Here is a 12082-nt window from a genome sequence, read left to right on the forward strand (position 1 = left end):
TAACACTATACTGAACCAGTTGCTTTCAGGCTTTAGACAGGGCTGTCAAAGAATTTAATCAGTGCAAAGAGTTAGAGCTCTTACCTGTTATGTTTCTTGGTGATTTTTTTTTTTTTTTAATGCCTTAAGTTAGCACTGACTACTCTTGTGTTTCTGACAAGATATGGAAATGCTTCCTGGCTTGCCCTCTCAGTGGTTTCAAAAAGAGGATATAGGAATTGGAAAGGAACTGAAAGGCTCATTGAGAACCTGCAGCTGGGTGTCCTTTGAGATGTATTTGATATTGAGATTGTATTTTTAAATCAGCAAGAGGAAAGCTGCACTCGATAGTACTGAAGGATTGCTGATGGTGTTCTTGGCATTGTTTGGGATATTTGCCTCTTCCCAGATTGGAAGACCATTTATGACCTGTATGGCAGAGCTTGAGGAATTTCTGGAGAAAGATGAGGCCTGCAGCCATTCAATGATGAAGTTTAGGAACATTCCTTTGGCTGTCCTTCTCTGAGAGGAAGAGAATTTTTAAGGGCTGTGTCTTTTTGACCCATGAGTAGGAAAGCATTTGTTACCACCAGTAATATAGTGAACTGATGGCATGGTGGGATTTGGGAGCAGGAAGAGGTTGGGATGCAGTTCTTAAGATCAATGCTGTTTATGTTCATTTTGGCAACGTAACTTAATATGAAGGTAACCACTTATGAGTGCTTGAATGGAGGGGCTCAGTAGCTGGAATCAGATTATCATAGAATAATTTGGGTTGGAAGGCACCTTAAAAGGTCATCTAGTCTACCCTCCCCTGCAATAAGAAGGAATATCTTCAACTAGATCAGATTGCTCAGAGCCCCATCCAACCTGACCTTGAATGTTTCCAGGGATGGGGACATCTACTACCCCTCTGGGCAACCTGTTCCAGTGTTTCACTATCCTCACTATAAAAAATTGCTTCCTTATATCTAGTATAAATCTACCCTCTTTTAATTTAAAGCCATTAATTAACCCTTGTCCTATCGCAACAGGCCCTGCTAAAAAGTTTGTCCCCATCTTTCCTGTAGGCCCCCTTTAAGTACCGGAAGTCTGCAATGTCTCCTGAGAGCCTTCTCTTCTCCAGGCTGAACAACCTCAACTCTCTCACAGATTTTCCTTATAGAAGTGCTCCATCCCTCTGGTCATTTTTGTGGCCCTCCTTTAGACCTGCTCCAACAGGTCCATGTCTTTCCTGTGCTGAGGGCTCCAGAGCTGGACGCAGAACTCCAGGTGGGGTCTCAGAAAAGCAGAGTAGAAGGGGAGAATCACCTCCCTTGAACTACTGGTCGTGTTTCTTCTTATGCAGCCCAGGATAAGGTTCGCTTTCTGGGCTGCAAGCACATTGCTGGCTCATGTCTATTTTTTCATCCATCAGTACCCCCAAGTCCTCTGCAGGGCTGCTGCCAGTCCCTTCATCCCCTAGCCTGTATTGGTACCAGGGGTTGCCCTGACCCTCGTTCAACCTCATGAGGTTCACATGGGCCCACTTCTTGAGCCTGTCCAGGTTCCTCTGGATGGCATCCCATTCCATACCACTCACAGAATCATAGAATGGTTTAGGTTGGAAGGGATCTTAAAGAGCACTTAGTTCCAACTCCCCTGCCATGGGCTGGGACATCTTCTGCTAGACCAGGTTGCTCAAAAGCCCTGTCTGGCTTGGCCTTGAACACTTCCGGGGATGGGGCCTCCACAGCTTCTCTGGACAACCTGTTCCAGTGTCTCACCAGCACAGTGAAAAATTTCTTCCTGATATCTAATCTAAATTTACCCTCTTCCAGTTTGAAGCCATTTCCCTTCATCCTATCACTACATGCCCTTGTAAAAAGTCCCTCTCCAACTTTCTTGTAGGCCCCCTTGAGATACTGGAAGGCTGCTAAAAGGTCTCCCTGGAGTCTTCTCTTCTCCAGGCTGAACAACCCCAACTCTCTCAGCCTGTCTTCATAGGAGAAGTGCTCCCGCCCTCTGATCATCTTTGTGGCCCTCCTCTGGACTCACTCCAACAGGTCTTTATCCTTCTTATGTTGGGGTCTCCAGAGCTGGATACAGTACTCCAGGTGAGGTCTCACTAGTGCAGAGTAGAGGGGCAGAATCACCTCCCTCAAACTGCTGGCTGCACTTTTGATGCAGCCGTGGATGCAGTTGGCTTTCTGGCCTGCAAATGCACATGGCTGGCTCTCATTGAGCTTCGTGTCCACCAACACCTCCCAAGTCCTTCTCCTCAGGGATGTTCTCAATGCATTCTCTGCCCAGGCTGTATTTGTGCTTGGGATTGCCCTGACCTATGTGTAGGACCTTGCACTTGGCCTGGTTGAACTTCATGAGGTTGTCATGGGCCCACCTCTCAGACCTGTCAACTTCCCTCTGGATGGCATCCCTCCCCTCCAGTGTGTCAACCACACCACAAAGCTTGGTGTCATCAGCAAACTTGCTGAGGGTGCACTCAATCCCACTGTCCATGTCTCCGACAAAGATGTTGAACAGCACCAGTCCCAGTACCGACCCCTGAGGGATGCCATTTATCATTGGTTTCCACTTAGACATTGAGCTGTTGACCGCAACTCTTTGAGTGTGAGCATCCAGAACACTTCCTCATCCACCAAGTGGTCCATCCATCAAATCCATGTCTCTCCAATTTAGAGACTAGGATGTCGTGCATGACAGTGTCAGATGCTTTGCATAAGTCCAGGTAGATGACATCTGTTGCTCTTCTCTTATCCACCAATGCTGTAACCCCCCTGTCATAGAAGGCCACTGAATTTTTCAGGCATGACTTGCCCTTGGCAAAGCCAAAGTGTTGTCCTCAAACTTGCTAAGCGTGGATTCAACCCCATTGTCTGTCATTGATGAAGATATTGAACAGTACTGGTCCCAGTATGGACCCCTGAGGGACACCACTTGTCACTGATCTCCAACTGGACATTGAGCTGTTGACTACTATGCTCTGGATGCAACCATCCAAACCAATTCCTTATCCACTGGCCAGTCCAGCCATCAAATCCACATCTCTCCAATGTAAAAAGAAGGATGCTGCGGGGGACTGTGTCAAAGGCCTTAGAGAAGTCCAGATAGATGATATTTGTATCTCTCCCCTTGTCCACTTGGGTACTCTATCATAGAAGGCCACTAGGTTGATCAGGCAGGACTTGCCCTTGGTGAAGCCATGCTGGCTGTCTTGAGTCACCTCCCTGTCCTCCATGTGCCTTATGGTGCAGGAGAACTCATGCAAAGTTGTGTATACTATTACCTCAGGGACTAGAGGAAAGACACTTTTTTTCAGGTAGATGATGACTGGGCATGACCTAAGTCACTTGAGTGCTGGGACACTGTCTTGTAACTTACACGATATTTCTTCTTCTTCTGGATCATTAGCTGGGTAGCTGGCACCATCTTAGTCTCTGAGTTCTCATTTCCCACTGAAAGACTTGAAATTGTAAGCTAAGGTAACAATACTTTGAAGCTGTGAGAAGGGGACTGATGGACCCTTTACAGAGTTCTTGCAGATCAAGAAAGGTGCTGAACAAGAAGTTGGAATGAGTCTGGGGGGGAGATGGGAAGGAAGAAGCTGTTGTTGTCAGTGGTAGTTGAGCAGATAATAGCATCTGTCTTTCAGTCTGTTTTTAGGCATATTTAGAAGAAATTTGAAGAGTTTCCTGCTTGCTACTGCTGCCTCTACTTTTTTGGTGTGTCTTTGAAGATAGAGATGATTCAAACACTTAATAGTGACATTCAGTGAAATGCTAGCATCTAAAATAACACTGATAGGCATTTGAATTTATATCTTTAGTAATAAGGCTGTGTGGGGGGTTTTTTGGTATCGCATTCTCTGTAGATTTAAGCAGACTTTCCTTTGCTATTTAAGCACAACTTAACCTTCAGGGTTGTCTTTGCAGTTGTAACTGCTAGATGCTTATTTTCTAAAATGAAAGTGAATTACTGAGATATATCTATATATATCTATATCTATATATATATACTGCGTAACAGCAGATTTGGATAGAACCTGGTGCCTTACACTGCTGTGTGCCTCCCCTGCATGCCTACTTATTCAAGCTCTGAGTTTGATACTGAAAATGGTAATCTCATCCATATTTCTACTTATTATTTATTCATAATATTTTATGTAAATTTATTAATAAGTAGTATTTTATTTCACAGTTGATCAGAGAAAGAAAATAGAATTGGAAATGGAAGAGACACATATCCAGGCATTAGAGGTACAGATTCTGTTCTTCATACAAGAAAAAGTATAACTTCTTTAAGTAAACTAGAGGTGGTAGAAGTTTCGTGTCTATTACACATCTATTGTAGAGGACAAATAAGTGGACAAGAAAAAAAGAAGTGCTAATTTGCTCAATGTGTTTGCTTTAATATTTCATGTCTTGCTTCTTTAGACTCTCAAAAGAGACTGGGAATTGGAGTCTGAGATGCGTTTAAAAAGCACATGTGAAGAGCTGTCTGAAAAACATCAGGCTGAAATGGTGGAACTGCAGAAGACTCTGGAAATGGAATTGGAAAACGTCAAAACAGACCTGGGTTTTCTTTCTCTTGAGAATGAACGGTCTAAAAGTAAGTGCCATGGTCTGTGAAGCAGTTGAACGATGGCAAAGCTAACTAAGTGTTTTTAGAACCTATATAAAAAAAATACAAGATATACCCATGTAGTCTTATTTAAAAACTGGGTTGATGGCATGAGACCATCTAGAAAACAGACATAAATGAAAAATTGTTTAAAGCCAAATTAGCTGTTTTGTGTTTTGACTTCTTCAACAGAATATGAGATGGATTATGTTTTCCTTCAAATGTATTGAAGGGAGGTGCTGTTTTGCTGCCAGGTGAAAACAAGCTTTGGCAATCACTGAATTAATTAAAATTACAATTAATATCAATAGAAGCTTCTTCTAAGGAAAGAAAAATTGGGTTTGAACTGTGAATAGTTAAAGCTTGATGGAACAGTAACTTTTTGAAATACTGTTTGAGAAGTGATGTTTTTGAGACTACTGTAATTGGAGTTTTCATTAACTTGAAAATGAAATCTGGATTAGTACCTAGCCAGCTACATCTGTTTGTGTTTCACTAAGGTGTAGATAGGAGTTGGGACTACGAAAAGTTTGTGTAGGTCTCAAAAATCTGACATATTGTCGAGATAATGGTTGACCAGCACGATAGTGTCAGATTTGCTGTCAGTGATGTCATGAAAAGGAGCCACAAGATGTGGTGTGCCATGAAGAGAGAGCCAGTCAGGTTGCCTAGCCTCTGAGGCACTATGCAAGTAAGAGATGTGAGAAACAATACTCTCTTAAAACAAATGGAAATGTGGTGTTAGAAGTACTGGATGATGCTTTCTGGTGGGCAGCAAGACCAGGTTTGAGAAGTGAAGAGACTTTTTGACCTGCCAAGGGTTGGATGCTTTCACGGTGTTGCTTGCCTTTGGCTGCTGTGAGGACGTGTTTGTAGCAATGGCTTTTTCTTCCCAGTCTGCACTGACTTTTATAGGTTTCCTTGAACCTGTATCATTAAGGTCTGTTCCATGAAGATGAGCATCTTTTGCAGCTCACTGTGGCACAAATGCAGTCACTTGATTGCAGATTCTTTCTGGGAGGTCAAGATTTGTTGGTCAAATGAGGTAGTAGCAAGTTTACAGGGTTCAGAGAGTGCTCAGTGCCAAGGCAGAGTGTTCTTGGCACAACCTAGTCCTTCTTGTCCATATCTGCTACTGCCTGCTGTTGAGTGTGGTCATAGGAGAAGTTCCATGGTTAGACCACTAAAAAATGCTTGATTCCCTGGTCCAACTATGTGTCCTTCTAGTTCAGGACAGTTGTTCGTTTATGTAGAGAGCAAATGTTCATCCCTCTGACACTACTGTTGTTTACATCTTGGCTACCAGTGTGGGATGCAGAGAACTAGGAAGTACTGTGGAAATGTTTGACTTTCAAGTACTTCACTATTCAAGTATTTTTGTGATTCCCTGTAAGCTAGCAGTCTAGTCTAGAGACATGCATTTCTATTTAATTGCATAAAAGTTGTGCAGGTTATTCAGTAACAAGGATGGTGGTATAACAGAACTCATTTTTAATTTTAGTAAAATGTATAGAATTGGAGAAGCAACACCAGTTAGCCATTACAAAATTACAAGAACAGCTGCAGACTAAACATAACCAACTCCTAGAAAATATGAAGATGAAAAGCCAAGAAAAAGAACAGAGTCTTGAGAAGGAGGTAAATAAGATTTCTTTATGTGTTTGGAGTTGTTGATTACTCTGTATAGAATGTAACAAAAACTAGACCATATGCATATCATTTGGGTGACTTGTTTGTATTTAGGGATTTTATTGAAAAACTAAAATGTATCTCATGAAGTAGGTAGATACTCTGGGATTTTCTACAGTGGTTCAATATCTTTTGAATGCAATTGCCTTTGTGCCATTTGGTGCTTTTTCTTCCTCTGTATTTATATGCTTAATTTTCTGGTTACCGTGTTTCATTTTTATCTAGCTAATATCTTATTTTGGCTAGTGATGATAAATATGGCATTAGGAACAAACTCCTGTCTCTTAGAGGAGTGGGTCTAACGGTTAAGTGCTATTCAGTATCTCTGGCAGCCTGGGTCAGGAACTGAGAGTCTAATTGTCACTGTTACCACCTATTTCTGACAGAACTGTCTGTTACATATAAAATAAGCAATTAGAACAAAATTGTTTTGAAAAGGTTGGGGGTTTTGTTTGGTTTTGGATATTATTTTTTTTTGGACATGTCTTCCATAGCTGGAGAAACTTCAGGTCTTGCATGAAGAACTCAAGACTCGTTCACAAGAAGAAATTGGGCAGCTTTGGTCTCAGCTTGATAGTACTCGAGCAAATCGGCAAGAGCTAAGTGGTATGTTCAAAATTGATGCATTTTATTTTCTGCCTCTTCTTCATATAGAAGTATGCATTATTGATATGAAATACTTTTAATCGTGTACCAGAAACACACGATAGGTCACAGAAGCATCAGTGGGTTGCACCCTAGTGAGCTGTTTCTAAAGTGAGAGGCGAGTCAGTATTAGATGACTGGTTGGTTTCTGCAATGTCAAAAAGCATGGTATGGCTGTGGGAAAAAGCTCACTCCTATTGTTTTCCTTTTCCTTCCCACTCTGTTCCTGCACCTTATGAAAATTTTTAGTGAAAAACATACTACTTTTTTTTTTATTGCAATGTCAAATTAAGTATAATGTAGTGAAAAATTGAGAAGATGCTTGTCAATGCAATAACATGCTCTTATTTGTATTCAGTATGGAAGTGGTATGAATTCAGTTGAGAAAAAGGTAGACAGTGAAGATCACCACTTTGTATGACTTCGAGCGGTTTATTGTGCCTTGATAGCTTTTCTTTTATTTGGACATAATTAAGAGATAAGTCTATTTACAAAAGAAAAAAGCAGAAATATTCTAAAACTGTGTGATTAGGTTGTATCTTGATATAGAAATGGCTTTTTTTTTCCCTTTCAGTTTTGAGGTGAGTTAAATAAAATGCTTTTTTGTTGACACTTAAAATGGAGGTTCATCATCTTCTGAAAGACTTTTAATTCTTACATATAGAAGAGCCTTGGGTTAAAGATATCTCTATTTTTAAAGTAAAATCAAAACATTCAGGTGAGGCTTCTGAAATCAGAATGAATTATAATGTTGTTTCCTATAAGGCTAAAAATAACCGCCTTTTTCCATAACAATGATTCTGTTTAAAAAATAAACAATTCTTCTAAACGTAAAAGCAAAAAATAAAGGGAAAACATTGTGTACAGCAGTTAAGTATGAAGAGTTTTGGGGGTTTTGTGGGTTTGTGGTTTTGTTTTGGGGTTTTTTGTCTTATGTTTATTTACATTAAACTTATGAAAAATTTTAAAGTGTGAAAGAAAATGACTCACTGAAATCTGATATTGTGTACTTTATATACCTGTTCTAAGATCTAGATGTATTAAACAAAAGTCAACTTTACAGTGTAGTGATCAGAGATGACACACATTTTCAGTTGAAATGAAGCAGGATGTCTCAGATGTGTTTGTGCAAAAGGATGTATAATACAGGAAAGAAGAAATTTTGGAAAAATAAAAAAGCTAGAGACCATGATGTTACCTTGACCATGTGTGTTTTCACCTTTTATTGGGACTGTAACATTAGGTGCTGTTCTTTACTTCTGCTGGGGTAGTTGAAGCACATTTGCCTTTGGTTTTAAATGCAAAATAATGTAACACAACTGCTTTTGAAGTCTAATTGGCTTTTGTGAGAGTGGGTTTTCTATTGGTTTTTTTTTTGTCAAAAATTGAATAAATTTTCTATCTAGTCAGACTTTACGTTGACTTTTTCAGATCTCTGTTTTGATATTATGGAATTATAGCAGATAGCACTTTGTTGGAATTCTTTTATTTCCTTTCTGTAGCCCTAATCTCTATTAACCTTTCAAATATCTTTCCATCTTCCTAATTGCTCATGTTGCCATTCTTTGGACCCTTTCTATTTATTCGTCATGCTTGAGATGGTGAGGCTGGAATGCAAGCCCATGGTCCAGGTGAGGGTATCTCTTTTGGTGTGTGAGATCTTAGTCGCTTGTTTTACACCTCTTTACCTGAGTGATCATTTGACAATGGATTTGGATTGCTTTGAGAACTTCTGGTGGTGGATTCAAAATGTAGCAGCTGGACGATAGGATCACTGCTCTGATGTAAGAGTGACATGCCAGTTCAAAACTGTTAAGCACTTTTCTGAGATACTTTTGTGCTGGCAGATTTTGCTGGTTAGGCAAAGCCCACCCATGCCAAAAACCTACCTGTGCCAGATTGGACTTCCCTTGCCTATCCTATTGGTGGTGTTACTGGTCCCTGCTTGTCACTTGATTCCTCTGGTCCCTGTGCTTGGAAACTGCTCCCTTTGGAAGCAGGCTTGAGGCATGTATTTATTTCTCTTCTTCTTTCTGTCTGCATGTTTGTTGTGAGAATTTTTCATGCCAAGTGTGCATTTGCTGGTTTGCTACACAAAACCACTGTGACTATCAGCTGTGTTGCTTCCTGGGTGGCATCTTCTGTTTTCATAAATGTTTCTGAAGTTTCTCCTCTTGCATAACATAAGCAGATGCTTTTCTCCAAGTGCATTCTTTGTGAAATGCAGTTCCATCTTCAATTGATTCTGTGGGGATTCAGCTAATTTAAGTCACCTGGGAAGTTGGGCCACTAGGGAAACTTTTTTAATTCCCTCTCATGATTTTGGTCCTTTTTTTCCTATCTTTTCCCTTCCTGATATATTACTGCTTCTTTGATACAGAACATGGGGAAGAAAGCTCTCAAAGAGTTAATGAATATGCTGCAATGCTGGCCACTGCCCTCACTCCCTGGAAGGAGGGTAGCTTGCTGAACCAGCCTTGATCAGTTTTCTACTGCATTCTATACTATTTTTTTTTTTTTGGATGGTTCTCTTTAATTCAATAAATTTAGCCTCTGCTTGAGCTTAGTGATGGTTTGGCTACCCATCATTAAGTAATCCAGAATTGATTTTTTTGTTGTTGTTGATTTTGTTTTCCTGCATAGTTTGTGCTAATGATGTTTTTTTGTTGTGTAGTTTTCCCCGGAGCAAATTAACTGTTCTTGACTAAATTGCTGCTTCTGATTGCTACAACAAGCAGGTGTGAAGATTAAGCAATATTGCAGGACTCTGCATGCCAGTAGCCCAGACCTGAAGCACAAGGAAATGAGGAGGACTAACAGTCTGCTGCTAGTTTTGATTCTTGTCATGAGGATGGATTCTCTGAATACAGTGTAAATGGGGAACATGGCTTTACTGCCTTCTGAAGTTCATTTTCTTAGGTAGTTTTTTGGATAACATTTTACTGCTATCTCAACAACTAAAATACAGCTGATCTTCACAGAATGCCTTAGCCTAAAGATGTGTACTTCTGAGTAGTTTGTGTTGATTTTGCCTCCATTCCAGAGCTAAAAGAGCAGCTCCTGGCACGTGCATCACAGGTGGAAGAAATAGAGCGTTTGAAACAAGAATTTCAACAGCAGTGTCAGCAGAGAAAAAGTGAGCATGAAACTGAATTGGAACAGTTGAGACTTTATTTTGAAAAAAAGTTAAGAGTTGCTGAAGAAAACTACAGAGAGGAATTGACATTGCTGCATCGGAGATTGCAAGGGCTGAAGGAATATTCACTGTCAGAGTTGGAAGTGAGTCAAGATCAAGCAGGGGACACCAGGTGATCTATTCTTTTTCCTTTCATCTCATGTTATGACAGCATGCTTCCATGTTTTTTTTTATATATGTAAAAAGTTATGTTAGACTCTAAATATATTGGGATTTGGCATTAGGTGATCTGTAGATAGAAGTCCAGCAATGGAAGTCATGAGTCTGCAGTCTTGAGCAGTTGTTCCAGTTGCTCTGTGCCTACTTTCAGTGCTACGTTGTAAGTCAGCAAGTTAGTTTAACTTGGCTTGTGACACATTGCAATCTTAAACTTTAAACCCTTTCCTCAGTTCTGTTGCAGTTTTTGAAGAGACTGCTGAGACAGAGGAAAGAGATACACTTGGTCCACTAAATCAACTGCTGGAACACCACCAGGTAGTCTTTTTGATAAATTAAAGTTCTACTGTTCATTACATGACCCGTATGTAAATTGATGTCTGATTCCTAGCTCTTAGCATAGAGTTAGTTAATGTGACACATTTATTAAGGCTTAATTATTTTTGACAAGTATATTATAAATGAACAGCTTTAAATATTTCTCAAACTAGCAGAACAAATGAAACACGGTGTTCTGTAATTTTGTGTCCTCTGTTTGTGTTATAGTGTGCCTAGTAAGGAGCTTATCGATGCTCTTCCACACAAGTGCAAAATTCATGGTGTTCCTCTTCTATATAGCTTCTGTAGTAATTGTGCATTTTATTGCTGTCTGCTCTTTTCGAGTAGAGATGCTAATTTGGTCCCACTTCTATGTATGCACCTATTTTCCATGTACCTTGTTGTAATTTAAGATCTTGACTTCTTTTCTCAACTTATATGAAGTTGCTTAAGAGTTTCAAAAAGGAATTTTCCTTTTTTTTGCTTTATATTTTTATTTTTTAAATTAATTATAAAAAGAATAATTTTTTTTGAGGGAATGACAAGCAAACAAGACATAGACAAGACATCATGAGCACAATTTCATCAGTAAATTGCACACACACACAAAGTTATAAATAAGAAATGTATACATCATGCCTTTTTTCTTGCTATTTGTTACCTAGCTACATATGAAACTGCATTCATAGATCATTACTTCTAAGTTCTGTGGTGTGTGCAGAAGGGGTCTTCAGTGTTGAGAGTCAATAGTTTCTCTACCCAGATGCATGTGGGACTTCTCCCTCTATTGTACTTTCAAGTAGCTCCTGAAACTCATATGTACCTTGTGGCATGGTTCCAGAGTGTATCTACCTTGAGGGGCTCTGCCGCTCTAGTAGCAGACGGAGTGGCAAGAACGGAGCAAAACCAGAAGGATTTCTGGGAACCAGATATATGTGTCAAGCAGGTGCATTATAGTGCAATTCATGTAGTGCTCTCACTGAAAGATTCTCAGCGTGGTTTCTCCAAAGCTGAAGATGTCTTTCTAACCCATTTCTTATGTAGAAAGAACTTGTCTGCTTGCAGGTACAACTTGAAGAACACCACAGGCATGAATTAGATTCCTTAAGGTCTTCCCTTGCACTTCAATATAAGGAGGATCTAATGAAAATGAAGGTGGATCTGTCAGACAAATATATAAAAGAAATTGAGGAAATGCAAAGAAAGCATTGTTTAGAACTTGAGCAGCTCCGTGCCCAACTTTCAGAAGAACATATTAAAGGTAAGATAAGCTAACAGACTGGGAAGTAAAACGGTAAGCTCCTTGTGTGGCTTATATTTTCCTTTAAATATTTAAAGGCTTATCCGAAGAAGTTTTCGATCTGTTACTAATATACTCTAAACTATAGGAAGCACTTAACACATGTTAATTCCTGCCATTGAGCAGTTTTCTTTTTGACTTCTATGGGCATGTTGAATTGCACTTCCGAAAATGTGGTG

At 39.9% G+C, this 12082-nt stretch overlaps 1 protein-coding gene across 1 annotated transcript in view; it reads left to right on the forward strand.

The window, feature by feature from the left end:
* Nucleotides 1-12082, forward strand: part of PCNT (pericentrin) — a 125930-nt gene that overhangs the window by 31850 nt on the left and 81998 nt on the right. Inside the window, exons 11-18 of the mRNA XM_074145920.1 lie at nucleotides 4177-4235; nucleotides 4413-4587; nucleotides 6101-6237; nucleotides 6783-6894; nucleotides 8532-8564; nucleotides 9977-10241; nucleotides 10519-10603; nucleotides 11669-11864. Of these exons, the coding sequence (XP_074002021.1) occupies nucleotides 4177-4235; nucleotides 4413-4587; nucleotides 6101-6237; nucleotides 6783-6894; nucleotides 8532-8564; nucleotides 9977-10241; nucleotides 10519-10603; nucleotides 11669-11864 (1062 nt within the window). The remainder of the gene's footprint in view (nucleotides 1-4176; nucleotides 4236-4412; nucleotides 4588-6100; nucleotides 6238-6782; nucleotides 6895-8531; nucleotides 8565-9976; nucleotides 10242-10518; nucleotides 10604-11668; nucleotides 11865-12082) is intronic.

The sequence above is a fragment of the Numenius arquata genome, chromosome 3 (genome assembly GCF_964106895.1).
Source record: "Numenius arquata chromosome 3, bNumArq3.hap1.1, whole genome shotgun sequence".
Lineage (NCBI taxonomy): Eukaryota > Metazoa > Chordata > Aves > Charadriiformes > Scolopacidae > Numenius > Numenius arquata.